Below are 16,452 nucleotides of genomic sequence, written 5' to 3'. Positions count from 1 at the left end.
AAAAACTCAGTGTGGGGGAAAAGCTGTCTGTGAAGAGAACTGTGTCTAATGTCTTTGCCTAGTAAAGACTCTTACATGAAGCTTGCCTGGCCTGGCTTATTCCTGTTCTATGCGACTCTTGGATTCCATCTTTGTATGATCTATACACGCACACGCCAACAGGGGTTATGGGCCCAGCTTATCATACAAGGTAGCGGGTTTGAGAGCAGTTGACGTGACGTTGGTGCAGAGAGAAACAAAGTGCAAGAAAGAGGCAAGTAAGAGTGGACAACATGGCTGTAAACCTGTTATCCGGGATGCCGATGGAGAGGCTGAATGCTGTAAACTACTCCAGCTGGAAATGGAGAATGAGAGCAGTTCTGATTAAAGAAGATTTGAATGATGTTGTAGAAAACCCCCCTCCGGCAGCTCCTTCAGCAGCGTGGTTGAAGAAAGACGAGAAAGCGAAGGTTTTTATTACTCTGGGGCTGTCTGATTCTCAACTGTTGCTGGTGAGTAATGAGCCGACAGCTAATCAGATGTGGGAGAAGCTAAGAGCCGCTCATGTGCAGCAAACTGCTGGGAGCAGGCTGTGTTTAGCACGGAAACTTTATCAGATGCGTTTTACAGATGAAGTGACTATGACAGAGCATCTGGCTGAATTCCGTAGATTAAATGCTGAGCTGCAAGATAGAGGAGTGCATCATAGTGACATTCAGATGGTCTATATACTGTTATCTTCATTTGATCAAAAATGGGACGTCATGGTCTCTAGCCTGGAAAGCTTACCAGACGGACATCTGAATTTGGACTTTGTAGAACAGAAACTTCAACAAGAGTGGAATAGAAGACAAGAAAATAAGAAAACTGAGTTAAAAGAGACTGTGACTGTACAACAACAACAAAATCAAAGAAGCAGGCAAGAGAATAAAATATGTTACTTTTGTGGGTCCCGTGGACATATACAGAGACATTGTTTAAAGAAGAGAAATAACAGGGACTTTGGAAGTCAGAGAACAAGCGTGAACTTTGTTACCAAGGAGGACAATAAACTAATTAACTCTAAGTGGCTTCTCGACAGCGGAGCGTCTAATTGCCTAATCTCAGACTCTAGTTTATTTTACACTTCAAAGCCGGCGCAGGAGAAGATTTATCTGGCTGACGGATCGACTCAGGACGCGATTGCAAAAGGCACACTCAGGTTGAGTAATTTGGGAACTATATTAACAGATGTATTATTGGTTTCTGGTTTAAAATATAACATTCTATCAGTAAGAAAATTGGCTCAAATAGGTTGTAAAGTTACATTTGAAGGGGATAGATGTTTTGTGAGAAAGGATGGTGAAATATGCATGCAAGGGAAATTACAGAACCAAATGTTTATGGTTGAGTGCAATCTTGATAAACCCACGTGTGCTTGGATAAGAGTTAATAAAGATAAACATGATAATTGTTTACATGAATGGCACAGAAAATTAGCACACGCACATTTCGAAAAGGTACAAAACACCCCAAAGCATAGTCAAGATTTGAAATTAACACATTGTGAGCATGTGGATGAGTGTGAGATATGCTATAAAACAAAAATGACTGTGACTCCGGTAAATAAGAGCTGTGAAAGCACGACCACTGAACCCTATCAGCTCATACATGTGGATTTGGCTGGACCTTTCCAGTGCTCAAAAGGTGGAGCAAGGTTTTATTTAGTGATTGTGGATGATTTCTCCAGATTTACACATGTGTTCTTATTGAAAAAGAAAAGTGAAGCAGAAGAGAAATTGAAGGCATTTATACAGAGGACAGAGACACAATATGGGGTTGTTATCAAAAATATCAAATCAGATCAAGGTGGGGAATTTACCAGTAATTCATTTAAAACATATTTGGAAAAGAAGGGAATAATACAGAGTCTCACTGCTCCCTTCAGCCCATCCTCCAACGGAACTGCAGAGAGGAGGAACCGGTCACTGCAGGATTCAATGAGAGCCATGCTAGCAGATGCAGATATGAATAACACTTACTGGGGTGAATGTATTCTGTACACTGTTTATATTCAGAACTGTCTCATGCACAGAACAATAGGCATGTCTCCCTATGAGAAACTGACTGGAAGAAAGCCCAGGGTGAAACACATAGAACATGTTGCAAAACAGAAAAGGCATGGTAAATTAGGCTCAAGAGCTCAGGCAGGACGCATTTTGGGATTTCAGAATTCATATTATAGAGTTTGGTTGCCTGAGAAACAACAAGTAGTGTTAAGCAGAAGCATAAAGGTGATAGATAAACCTTGGAGAGACAGTCAAACAGTGATCCTAGATAGTGCAAGCAAGCAGGAAGCAGCAGATGTTCCTTTTGGGCAGCAAATTCCATTAAGAACTGCATTGACTGATCTAATACACGGTGGCAAACGTACTGTAAAAAGGCTGAGAGGTGAAGACATGGCAATGCAAGATACAGAAGTGCCAAGTACAATTGCAGGAACAGGTGCAGGTCCAAGTAAAATAGAGAGTGAGGAAGAAATGGAAATAGATAATGTTAGGAGATCAGAAAGAAAAACGAAAGGTCAACCACCTCAGAGATTCACATTTAATGTTACACAACAGAATAATGAGACAGATGAATATCCAGTAGAATGGGAAAAAGAAGGACCAATAGATAAAGAAACAATGGATCTCATGTGGAAGTTTTGTGTTGAGGAATGAAATATAAATGTATTATCAAATAAAAGTGAACAAAAATGACTCTGTAAAACCTGTGTGAATAAAGAAATAAAGAAACAAGAACTGAACTGAAAAATGTAAATAGAAACTGTAAGAAAACAAACCATGTACTGATATGTATTGTAATGAAAAGTTAATATTGTAGAAATGTAATAATGAACAATGAAGTTTTGTAATCTGTGAGTCTCAGGTGGGGGCTGTTGGTCAGTGAAGCAGGCTGTGAGACTCACAGACAGGGTTTTTTGCAAAGAGAGTGAAACCTGAAGCAGAAGGGTTAAGCTGTGAGAACAGAGCGCCAGGTTTGCCAAGGTCAGTAGCTGGCTGGGAAGCCTGATAAGGTGGGATGCTTGGAAAAACTCAGTGTGGGGGAAAAGCTGTCTGTGAAGAGAACTGTGTCTAATGTCTTTGCCTAGTAAAGACTCTTACATGAAGCTTGCCTGGCCTGGCTTATTCCTGTTCTATGCGACTCTTGGATTCCATCCTTGTATGATCTGTACACGCACACGCCAACAACGCTTTAATCTTCTGTTCACTGGGGGGAAATCTGAACAGTATAGAATTAAAATTAATTGTTACGTATATTATTACATTACCGTGACTACTTTGCTGGTGATTTAGTCATCTCAAAAGAAAGGGAAAAAAAGACTTGTCAAATAAGTTATGTCCCATATTTCAGTCTGGTATCATCATTATTATTTTGCCATATATATAAAAGCAGATATTCTTAAGTCAGTAAAGAAAAATTTAAAATGTCTCTGACCTCTTTATTTCGTAGCTCAGTGAAGCTCACAGCTTGAATGTTTTCTTCAATTTCATTTTCTTCAAATATACACAAAGCAGGGTCCACTGCTAACCAGAGAGAGCATTCTCCTACAAAAAAAGAAGCAAAATAATCAAAGATCTGCCTTTTACTGAGTGATGCAGCTGAATAATTTGTTGCCAAAAGCAATCCATTGCTTTTTTTAATAATTATCACTGAAATATGCCAAGAAAACAGTTGTCATGTATGTTTTTGTGTACTGCAAACATGGTAACATTTATGAGTTTGTTTTTTTAAAAAAATGTGACTCCTAGAACTAAGAATTTTCAATGCTACCAGAGTTACATTTTATCTTGGGCTTCTCTGTTCATCCCTTGGGCAATTCTATTGCAGGGGTATCTATCAGTTTCCCATCCCTGGGGGACAAAAAAAGGTATTCCTACCTTCCATTTGGTGAAGGTTGACAGGATTAATGGTAATACATACTGTAGATCTCTGGGACAAGTGCAACTTATATTTATGACTAATTATCTCTCCATTGTCCTGAAAGAAGAAGCATCCTTTGGCCGGCACACATTGCCATTCCTAGAGACAAATCAAATAATCAGCACACAAGAACCTACTTTAATCCTTGTGTGGCAGTGACTTTGGTAGTCGCTCCTATTATCTGTTGGGCAAGTGCTTTTGTAAGTTTTAAAATGTTAGTGTTTGATCCTATTTGGAAGGTTTATTTTCTAAATCGGCTTTTACTGCATACAGTCTTTTATAATCCTTTGGATAGTTGGAAACTGAAAGTAAACATTTGCCATCTACTGTAAAGATCTTGAGCATATCTGTCTCATCATCATCTTCCTCAGCCTATGGAACTCTCTTACATTTTCCTTATAAGCAATTCCCAGACTTTCACAAACTTTCCCGCTGTACAAACACCAAGGTCTCCTGCTTATTGTACTCTACAAATGTGAAGATTTGGTGCTGGCACCGTCAATTTTCTTTTTTCTCAAAGGCTGTCCATAATTCTTTAAAATCAGTCCCAAAACTTTTATAGCTTATTTATTTTATTTATTTATTATTTGATTTATATCCCACCCTTCCTCTCAGCAGGAGCCCAGGCTTGTTTAATTTTCTAGACCCTCTCAAAATATATTTTTTCAGTACAGTTTTCCTTTAATCCTAAATAAGATCTCTAAGCTAAGTGCCTCTCTAACCTATGAATAGATTTTATGTGTAACTGACAATGTATTGCTATACAAGTAAGTCCTTTTGTCAAAGGGGTTTATTCTCAGTCTGTCTAGCACAATCCTAAATTTACATATAGAACTAAAAAATATGTGCTCTTAATTAGATGTTGGCCCCATTGATTATGTACCTCTTTTTACTCAAAGGCACATCTCAGCTGTGGTATTGGAAGAGCCCAAAATGACAGTACTGGGTGATTTCAATGTCCATGCTGAGGCTGCCTCTAGTGTTCCGGCTCAGGACTTCATGGCCTCCATGATGACCATGGGGCTGTCTTAAGTTGTCACCGGCCTGACGCATAGGGCAGGGTACACCCTTGACTTGGATTTTGCTCCAGATGGAGGAAGGAGAGATCTGGAGATGGGGGGGTGGATGTCACCCCATTGTCATGGTCAGACCACTTCCTAGTGAAGTTTAGACTTATGGCTCTGATCCTTCTCTGCAGGGGTGGTGGACAGATTAAGATGGTCTGCTCCGGAGACTAATGGAATCCACAGGATTCTTGAATGCCCTGGGGGAGTTCCCAGTAGATAGAGCAGGTGACCCTGTTGGAGCCCTTGTCACGCTGTGGAACAGCGAGGTGCATCGGGCTCTTGACACGGTTGCCCCGAGCACTCTCTCCGGCATTGTAGAGCTTGGTCTGCACCTTGGTACACAGCTAAGGGCAATGAAACAGGCTAGATGACTACTAGAATGCAAGTGGCAAAAGACATGCTGTGAGGCTGATCGGGCATGAGTAAAACATCATAATCGTGTCTACTGTGTGGCGGTGAGGGTGGGGAAGAAGGCCCACTCCTCTGCCACCATCGCATCCTCAAGTAGCCATCCAGTGGAGCTTTTCTGTATCATCAGGGGTCTGTTGACATCAACTCCAGGAAATAGAGTTTTAGACCCTTCGGAGGCCCACTGTGAATTGTTTGCAAGGCACTTTGAGGGTAAAGTTGCTCACCTCCGTAGCAGTCTTGATGCCCCATCCACATATACTGTAGTCCCCAATGAGGTGTCCAGTGTAACGTCTGCTACAACTTCTTGGGAATGGTTTCAGTTGATGCGGCATGATGACGTAGACAAGATGCTTGTGATGATGCAGCCAGCAACGTGTCCTCTCAACACTTGCCCTTCTTGGCTTATTAAAGCTTGCTGAGGTGGTTTGACCAAGTGGATCCAGGGTGTGGTCAACACATCGTTGTGGGAGGGAGTGGTTCCAGCCACCCTGAAAGAGGTGATGATTCAACTGCTCCTGGACCCATTGGTCTGTGACAATTACCAACTGGTTGCAAATACCCCCTTCTTAGGGAAGGTGATTGAGAGGGTTGTGGTGCAGCAATTGCAAGTACTCTTGGATGAAACAAATTATCTTGACCCATCCCAGTCTGGGTTCTGGCCTGGTTATGGGACTGAATCGGCCTTGGTTGCCCTGATGGATAACCTTTATCGGGAGAAGGATGGGGAGTGCAACCCTGTTACTCTTTTGATCTTTCAGCAGCTGTTGATACCATTAACAATGATATCCTTCTGGGCCGATGTGGTGAAATGGGAATTGGAGGCACTGTTTTACAGTGGTTCCAATCCTATCTCCAAGGTTGTTTTCAGAGAACAGCATTGGGTGATTATCTTTTGGCCCCCTGGCAGTTGTGCTGTGGGGTGCCACAGGATACCATCTTGTCCCCCATGCTGTTTAACATCTATATGAAGCCCTTGGGAGCGGTCATCAGGAGATTTGGGGCAAAGTGTCAGTAGTATGCGGATAATACCCAGATCTGTTTCTCTGTAACATCTGAATTGGGAGAGGCCATGCAAGCCCTGGACTGGTGCCTGGACTTGGTGGTGGGCTGGATGAGGGCCGGTCAACTGAGTCTGAATCCTAGCAAGACAGAGGTGCTGTGGGTTGGTGATTCCTGAGTTCGGATAATTGGTCAGTTGCCTGCTTTGGATGGGGTCGTACTCCCTCTGAAAGAGCAGGTCCATAGTCTGGGAGTGCTCCTGGATCCATCTTTGTCGCTAGAGGCCCAGTGACCTCAGTGGCTAGGAGTGCCTTTTACCAGCTTCAGCTGGTGAGACTGCTGCGGCCGTTTCTGGACCGGGATAGTCTGACCACTGTTGTCCACGCACTGGTAACCTCCAGGCTGGATTACTGTAATGCACTCTATGTGGGGCTGCCCTTGAGGTTGGTCCAGAAGCTGCAGCTGGTGTAAAATGCGGCGGCAAGACTGCTCACTGGGGCAGGGTATCGCCAACATGTCACCCCACTGCTGATGGAATTGCACTGGCTGCCCATTTGCTACCGGGCCAAGTTCAAGGTTCTAGTTTTGGTGTACAAAGCCCTATACAGCTCAGGACCAGGATACCTGAAAGACCATCTTATCCCTTATATACCCAGTTGATCACTGCGCTCTGCAGGTGAGGGCCTCCTGCAGATACCATCTGATCAGGAGGTCCGTTCTGTACAATATAGGAAAAAGACCTTTAGTGTGGCGGCACCTACCCTGTGGAATTCCCTACCCTTAAATATTAGACAGGCGCCCTCTCTGTTATCTTTTTGGCGCCTATTGAAGATCTTCCTCTTTCAACAAGCCTTTTAAGTCGAGACCGTATCCCAGTCTGTGTTTGTGTTGGAATTGCTTTTAATATGTTTTTAAACCTTTTTAAAAAAAACAATGTTTTTAACCTTTTTTTAAAAGGTATCTTGAAAGCTTTTTTTTAAAAAAAATGTTTTTAAAGATGTTTTGTTTTAATGCATTTGCCTGTTTTTATGATGTTTTAAAGTGTTTTTACTGCTTTTGTTTGCTGCCCTGGGCTCCTGCTGGAAAAAGGGTGGGATATAAATCAAATAAATAAATAAACATGTAGTATTTATACAGCTGTTTAAGTGTTGAGAGTACTCCATGTATTTTATCTCAGGAATCCCAAACATTACCATAAGAACACGGTTTCCATAAGGACACAAGAACAGCCCTGCTAGATCAGGCCAATGGCCCATCTAGTCTAGCATCCTGTTCTCACAGTAGCCAACCAGATTCCTGAGAAAGCCTGCAATCAAGATCTGAGTGCAATAGCACTCTTCCTGGTGCTATCTCACATTATAGATGGGGAACAGAGGCTGAGAAAACAGTAGCTTGCTAAGACAACCTTGTAACATTTTAACTAGGACAATATTTCAACCTGGGACTTTCCATCTCACAATTCATTATCTTCGAGACTACACTATATCAGCTCTTAGTATTTAAATATACAATTAACACTGCAATAGAAGCAATTCCTATAAATGCCCTCATGATTTTATGTTTCACACAGGAAAATTCAGTTGCAGTAATTCTATAAAAAACATTGGCCATGTTGTGGAAAGGCTTTCTGGAAACTGAACTAAACAAAACCCAAAGCCTGGCCTGTTATGCTTCCAGAGAACATAAGGTGGTGCTGTAATCCCTATATCTACTTGTAAACCAGGAAAATCTGGTGCTTTTCAAATTGACATTTGCACATTGTACAGCGTATTTCAGTTTGTAGTACGGTGTGTGACATGGGGAAGTACAACATTTTGAAATAATAAGGGAAAGACACAGTCACCAAAACTGTAAGATTAAACAGTGAAAATATATTTATCGCTTTCAGTTTTGAGTACAAATGAATCATCACATTCATTTTGCCTGTGATTCCCCACGCATACTCTAATGCAGCCTTTCCCAGCCAGTGTGCCTCCAGATGTTGTTGGACCACAACTCCCATCAGCCTCAGCCAGCATTGCCAATTGTCAGGAAAGATGGGAATTGTGGTCCAACAACATCTGGAGGCACACTGGTTGGGAAAGGCTGCTCTAATGAAATAAGGGAGAGATTGTGGCTGCAATCCTAACCCTTCGGAGTAAGGCTTATACTGCCTGATATATTGTTAAGCAGCATTAACCATAGTATGCCTTTTACTGTATGTCTTGCTAACTGACAAGTCTCAATTATGGGAATGGCTGTATTGGAAAAGGAACACCTGTTTATGCCTAAATCCAGGAGAAAATTAACCCAAGTAACAAATCATAAATTTTGGCATCTACTACTGTTTGTCTGAGTACAACTGCATGGAATTCACTGAATTAGTTCTCAGGTTTACAATATTTTAGATATTTTTTTCTTTCTTGTATATTTCTCTACATTTATTTTATAACAACCTATTCCTATATTCACTTGAGCATACTCTCATTTAGGATCTATTTTCAGTAAGCTACAATATGAGGGGATTATGGGTTCTATTGCTCTTTTATATCATATAACTGTGGAGTTCTTAATCTTCTGTACGTGACACTTGACAAGAGAACTTCAGTCAGCTTTAAGATGCATATTTTTATAATTTATCACACACTGCTCAACTTTATATAACATAATAACTGGGAGGTGCTTTGCAGTTATTCTTATGTGGTGGACTGGAGAAGGGTGGGATGATAAGCTTAGAGATTAATATTCTTCATATCTATCAAGCATTTCGTATTGTCAGGGACGTCTCCAATTTGAAATTGCAACATCTCCGATTTTTATCATGCATTCCTGACTGTGGATTTGTCACATAGCTTTGCACGTTGCAAGATAGGGTTACCAACCGCACTCTTTTAAGAGTACATGTACTCTTTTTGAGATGGTGCAACAGCATACTCTTACTTTTCACTTACCGAAGCCAAATGTACTCTTTTTGAAATGACAAAATGATGGTAACCCTACTGCAAGAACAAGTGTAAAGTAGATGTGACGGTATTTGGGCTTCCACTTTCTGCTGCAAGTAGTGATGGGAAAGGAAACTTACATATATTTCCCATATGAAGCTGGAGATCACACAGTTCCTCAAGCGGGATAAAAGCCTGTTTTCCTTCTTTGTATGTTACAAGCAGTGGAAGAATAGTTGTTGATACTCTATGGCTTCTTGAGCTAATTGCAGTGCTCAGAAAAATAATGAAAAATGTTCAGACACCTCAACTGATTCTGTCCTTTTTGGAAGTCCCCACCTATTAGGAAACAGAACCTTATTTCCGAATATTCCTGTTCCACCTGCAAGAACACCTCTTGCACAAAGAGATATCAACACAGTACTATAAACAGATACACAGCTTCTGTGTGCAAGTCCTAAACAAATGCACATGTTTATTAGCAAAAAGTTGAGGGAAACCTACACAGAACAAATCTGAGAATGTCACTAATTAATTGGGGAGGGATCTCTGTTGTGATTACCAATATGATACTTTACTAACAAACGCTTAGAAAACTAGTTTTTATTATTATCTAGTAAGTTGTTGAAATAGAACCAGTTACTACCAGCAGAGAACTGCATGGTTTTATACACATCATCTTTGAGCATACTGGAATTACAGACTAATTGCATAGGGGTTTGGATACCTAAACACACAGAAAAAAAATCCTTGGAGAGGATGTTTTTTAAATTTTAATATAGAACAAATGTCACTGTCTAGCAATGTTAAAGATATAAAGGACTTCAGAGTTCAATAACAAATACAGAGTTGTTACTTGAAACAAAAATGTAACTCAAGAGAACAATCAGTTCAGTCTTCTAGCTGCAGTTATATTATGTGGTCATAACCATTCATTCTCCCTTACACAGAGGTCTCAAGGTGCACATTTTTAATGTATCTTAGCAGTTTCCAGTTAATGTTTTATATTTCTCTAGCTATTATTTTCTGTTGAAAGAAAACTAGTAAAGGTTGAATCAGGAAAGGGAAAACAAAGGAAAAAAGATCAATATTAACACTCTACAAATATTGACTTAGCAAAGTGACTTTGTTGTCTTTTCCCCACAGGAATGGTTATTGAATGAATGACTTATTTAAAAGAAATTACTTGCAAAACTTATTAGTCTAAATAACAGTCAATATTTTCAGGCTACAGTTTATAGTAACCAATTAATGTCTTCTGATTTGGGTATGTTTGAAGATATTTATTTCCAATTACCTTGCCTATAGAGGGTTGTGATACATAATCTTTCAGGCTACTTAAGCATTTAAAGTACTAATAAATTATTCAATTTTGCATTTCTCAAACAGTCATTAACAATTTTATCCAAGAGTGCTTTCCTTTATAGAAAAACATGCTTTGTTCTAGCAAACCTTCATACCTGAAAAATGATCCTAAATAACAGGATGTCAGCAAAACTAACATTATATAAAAATGTTTATAGTGTTTTGCAACCAGAAATCTCTGTGCTGTATTGCTGCCCTTGACAAGCAGTTAATAAAACATAACCTATAACAGAGAAAAATTGTTTTCTATTTAAAATGCAATGTCTATATCTGGTGAGGGGGAACAAAAGTCAAACTAAATTAATGAAGTCTACCTTTGCTGCATTTGCCTCAATGAACTTTGAATTTTTGTTGCTGCTGGCACCCATACTGATAGTGGAAGAAACACATGCTTTGCTACTTGGAGCCGAGGAACATTGTGAAGAAGTCTTACATTGACCTGTAAACACAGAGTTTTATTTATATCACCTGGTATTCTTTTATGAATATTTACATTCATAAAGTGAGAAAATAGATAGGGAATGGTAAATACACCAAAATGAGCTACAACTCTTAATTAATCAATCAGGCTTGGTAAAATGATTTGTGTTGTGTTGGGACAGTATATGCACTAGAACAGGTTGGCATCTGCTCTGATTTGCATTGAACCTACTGAAGTCTATTAATAATAAACCCCCAACCCTGCATCTGTCAAGTGACTTTTGCACCCAAAATATTAGAAAACCTATCAAAGCTATTCATTCAAACCTTAAATATCCATATCACAAAGCTGGTGTCATATAATGCTGTGCTGAAGGTTTCCCACCACAAACCAGATTCTGGCCAAAATTTCACAGGAAGCACATTTATGGCTTCATTTATATTTGTGCAATTGTGTAAATATACAAATATACAGTCTCTTTATTTATTTAGAATATCACCTTCATTTCTAAATTATATGACTGTTTACAAAGACTACAGAAAGGCAGAACAACTGCACAAATACTGCCAAAATATTTTTAACTAGAGTGAAAAGAAGCAAAAAGAGCATCTACTAGTAATTTCTCCATGACAATCCAATGGTCATTCTGCCTGCTTTCAGGCACTCATAATCCAAGACAAAGTTCATTTGCCAAAACACAACCTAGGGAAGGAGATTTCTAATCTAAGGTTGGTTCTTAGCATATCACTCACGGTTTATTTGAAGGAAACAAACTATGAGCTAGGATTCAAATGACATGAAAGTAACTCTAGCTTGTTTCATCCATGGTGCAGCAACAGTTGAGAAGGAGTGCCACTGGGGCTTGTTTGTTGGTTTAATGTGATGTTTGAACTGGGCCACTTACACATTAATCAGTTAACATTAAAGAAAAATGCTGAGATGAGAGATGCAGCCAAACTTCCTTGAGCCTAGGGCTTTGGAAATAATGGCAAGACAGTTTATTTATTTATAAACATATTTGTATACCACTATTTCATTTCAAAAAACATCAAAACAGTTTACAACAAATAAAAAAGAAATATAATAAAAACCATTAAAAATAGAGTAAAAACAAGGTCAACTACTACAAAGAGACATATTCTTAACTGCCTGCATGAGCCTCGTGGAATAGAACGGCATTTAAAGATTAAAACAAGCTGATGAAGCAAATATTATTAATGAACTAAATGAGCACTTTTTTTAAAAAAATGAAAAATGTACTCTATCCAAGGTGCCATGGGGAAAAAAATCCAGACACCCCATAAAATGAAGGTTTCCTGTTTGAAAAATGATTACCTTTTTTTAGTATTGATTTGGATTCTGTTTTCCTTGCAGTTTTTGATAATGTTTTTGATGCTGATGATGTAGCTGTTTCTGATGAAGTCTCAAGTTGACTTCCAAAATGCTGACACTTCAGTTTACTGTCCAACTCCAGTTTCTCCAGTGCATTCTTCAGACACTGCTCATTGGTTGTCATATACAATTTGCAAAACTGTAAACAAAATACATAACACACCCCGGAGTCTCTTAAGTGTTTTAAAAGAAAAATAAACAGAAGCATTATTAAAAAAGAAAAAGATCAATTGACAAAGAATATTTCCTCTGGAAGTACAATCCTAATTTTGCTTTCATGAATCAAACTGACCACTCCCCAGTGCCAGTGTACTGAGAGAAAATAAAAATGAGAGTTATCCCAAGACACGTTTTATACTGTCTACCAGACACATTTGTGGACAGACTGGCTTTTTATGTCTATTTTTAATGGAGAAGTATTCTTTTCTATTCTATGAATCTAGAAGGGAAGCTTTAATGAACAATACACTCATGGTCTAGATAAGATAAACTCAAAGGTAACATAAAATGAACACTTGTATTTCAAATATTGCTTTAACTACAGCCAGAAAGATAACATTATGATAACTGGCACTGCATACTCAAGAAAATATTTGAGATATTGTACTCCCCTACAAATTTGTACCAGTAATGACTTGAAATGAATGCTGACGAAAGAGGAAAGCACAAAAGCAGGACTACAGCTGAACTTCAAGTAGATGAAAGTAATGACAATATCTATTCCCTTCACAGAGCTACAATCCCCAGAAGAGGGGAGGCCTGTTAAACCACTCTGGCCACTGGAGCTCTGTCAGGGGAATAGGAGTCTCTTAACAACTCTCAGCACCCTTCACAAACAACACTTCCCGGGATTCTCTGGGGGAAGCCATGACTGTCTAAAGTGAAATTAAGGTCTGGTGTAGTTGTAGCCCCTTGATTAGCCAAGCCAAGTAGCTGTAAGTCTGACTTTTAGAACACTGACAATTGGTTCTTACTGAGCATGCCCGATGTTATAATAGATTTCAATGTTAAATTTCTTAAACTAATTAAAAATCAGTCATGCATTTTTTAAAACTTTTAAACTGCAGAAGATGAAGGTCGGAGTATGGGGCAAGGTCAGTAATAGGATTACAGGTAGTCTAGGAACATGGCTGATTTTTAATTAATTTCAATAAATTATGAGACCACTGACAGAAAAAAGTCCAACAGAGGTCTGTTTTTTCTCTCTCTCTTTTTACACTTGAACTCTCGATCCTCTCTGTTTTGTGTATCACCATGAAAATGTAGAGGGTTGTTAAGCAAGTGTTTCTGAGTTCAGGACTATAAGTTTTGTAAGGTTTTGTTTTGAAATGAGCTTAGGGGAAGTATCAGAATGGCATCGGGGGGTACTTTCAATTTAACATTGCAGAATATGAAAAATCCTTGCTGGCTATAGTATACAGCAGGGTTATATATAGGGTTGTATACAATGGTGCCCTTGTGCAAGCAGAACAGCCTTCTGTATGCACAATGGGATTTCACTTTCCTCTTCTCCCATTCCAGCCCTCCAAATCTGCTCTGGAGAAATTGGGGACACTCCAGACCAGATTGGGGGGTGCATGAGAGAAGAGAGGAAGGTGAAGGCCCATTACGTGAGCAGAAGTCAGCTTGTGCAAAGTTGGATTCCACCCATACATGCATGTGAATACAAGGAGGCTCAGATATAGAGGACCCTTCCACTAATGAAAAATGTCTTCATGGAAGGGCTCTTTCTAACCAGTCAAAATCCAGAGAATCTCTTCCATTTGTACAAGCTCCATCTCAAGGGCTTGTCATAGCCTACTAGAGTTTATATGCTACAGCGTGTGTTTTCCTTATTTACCATACTGTAACCCAAACTCTGATGCACTGTGGTGCTGCAGTGTGAGAAGTCTTAAACCAGCCTTTCCCAACTAGTGGGCCACCAGATGTTGTTGGATCACAACTCCCATCAGCCTCAGCCAGCATTGCCAATGGTCAGGAAAGATGGGAATTGTGGTCCAACAACATCTGGTGACCCACTAGCTGGGAAAGGCTGTCTTAAGCCTTGCTGAAGAGTACACGGAACATTAATACATTTTCTCCTTCTGCTCCCAATACTCTGCATCCAAGACCCAGTGTGCGATATTTATAACTACTAACTACATTACCATATTAATAAACATACCTCAAGGTACCTTTATTTTGTCAAAGGCCAACTACATTGGGTTTATTGTTCAAGACTGCAACATGAAGAGCCACTCTAATATATCATAGCTAAAAACATGCACTTTTTTAGTGCCTGACATACTTTTCTCTGAATGCATGACATTGCTGCATGCATTGATAATCAGATCTTCTAGCATCTATGTATAACATTCTGAAGTGCTATAACCTTCTTTAAAAGGATTACTCAGAGGTGACCAGTGAACTCTGACACAATGGAAATATCCTATTAAGCCTTTAAGAACCAAATCACTCTCACTTATTCCATCTCACCACTTGGCATGTTTGATACTTGAAAAACAACGATACTTGGATCCTTCCATCTACTGACATGGATTAGTGATCATTTACTGTAACGAAGTCAAATATTATAGGTTGTATTCAAAATCATGTAAGCGGAAGTCTACTAGTGCTCCCTCCTTGTCACTGAAGCCTCCTGAAAAGCCTCTCAAGGCTCAGCAGACGTCCACTTGTACAAGGTGCCTCGTCCCAGTTTTTACCAGTTCCTTCTTCCACTGGAGCCCCTATACCACATCCAAGACCTTTCCTCGGGGTACAGTAGGACAAAGTGTGTAGTAAAGCAGTACATGAGCAGAATTCTGCTCAAGTAAGTTTGGATACAAATCTATGTCATCTGATTCACTATACCTTGTAATAATCAAACTTTCCATCCTTGTTCACTTCAGCCAATTCAGTGATTGCATTAACTTCACCAAGTGTCATTTTTTCACCTCTCTGCAAAACAACATCAATTTCAGTTGTTGAAAGAACGCTACATTATTTAGTTATTATGCCCCCATATAGCAATAATTAATATATTTTAAATATATTTCACTTGAAGTATATTTGGGTTGTTAAATGTATTACTCCTCGTTGCCCTTTGAGGCACTTACGGTTGTAAGGATTTTACGAAGTTCACTATGTAAAATACAGCCATCATTATTTACGTCTATTTTTGCAAATGCTTTGAGTAGCTGTGTTTTCTTAACAGGTTCTTCTTCTTTTAAAATGAAACAAAAATCATCAAAATTCAGTGTGGTGCTTTGGAGAGTCCAGTATTTATTAACTATCTTCTGAGATGGATTTCTTCCAGCTTGCTGAAGTACTGCAAAATAAAGCAAAGATAAGCATTTATTGACACTGACAAGTATATGTGTATGTGTGTGTGCACACAGAGTTTTTCTTAAAACACCCTTTCAGAATATACTGCTGCTAATTCCTCTTTCTGGGTAAAGGCATTCCTGTAACCCTACAGTGAAGTGGAGATCAATTAGTGCAATGCCAGAAGGTATTTAACAGCTCATATTTATACAATCATTCCTGAAGTAACAATTGTTGGTGCACGAACAATGTAATTATGAATCATGTAATTCCCTCCCCAGCCATGATCTTGTTAAAAACTGCTCCCATGTGGCGAAAGATATCCCATTGGCAGCAATGGGAGGTTTTTTCCTAATGATATTTGCCACACAGGGGGATCTTTACTGAGATAACAGCAAGGAAGAAAAGGCTTAAACCTCCATTGCTGATGATAAACTCCTCCCCCAGGTATTTAATTAAAACCCCTTACATGATTGTTATATCACACTGTTAATGCAATGTAGAGGTAGGCCTTTAGTGTCCCAAGCAATCATGGATTTTGCTACCATGGGAAGGCAAGATGGCTAGAGGCAAAGCTGTGAATTGGAGCCAACTTAAAATGGGAGCACACTCAGGACTCTGGACAGTA

At 39.4% G+C, this 16,452-nt stretch overlaps 1 protein-coding gene across 4 annotated transcripts in view; it reads right to left on the bottom strand.

Annotated features, from left to right (window-relative positions):
- Positions 1–16,452, bottom strand: part of EFCAB7 (EF-hand calcium binding domain 7) — a 62,121-nt gene that overhangs the window by 27,104 nt on the left and 18,565 nt on the right. For all 4 annotated transcript variants that reach the window (XM_061633294.1, XM_061633295.1, XM_061633297.1 and 1 more), the window contains exons 3-8: positions 15,617–15,828; positions 15,372–15,458; positions 12,465–12,660; positions 11,023–11,147; positions 3,903–4,044; positions 3,460–3,569 (exon numbers count right to left, since the gene is read on the bottom strand). In XM_061633294.1, coding sequence (XP_061489278.1) covers positions 3,460–3,569; positions 3,903–4,044; positions 11,023–11,147; positions 12,465–12,660; positions 15,372–15,458; positions 15,617–15,828 — 872 coding nt within the window. The remainder of the gene's footprint in view (positions 1–3,459; positions 3,570–3,902; positions 4,045–11,022; positions 11,148–12,464; positions 12,661–15,371; positions 15,459–15,616; positions 15,829–16,452) is intronic.

The sequence above is a fragment of the Rhineura floridana genome, chromosome 6, assembly GCF_030035675.1.
Source record: "Rhineura floridana isolate rRhiFlo1 chromosome 6, rRhiFlo1.hap2, whole genome shotgun sequence".
Classification (NCBI taxonomy): domain Eukaryota; kingdom Metazoa; phylum Chordata; class Lepidosauria; order Squamata; family Rhineuridae; genus Rhineura; species Rhineura floridana.
The sequence above is the reverse complement of the archived record's forward strand: the minus strand, read 5'-3'. Positions and strand labels throughout refer to the sequence as shown.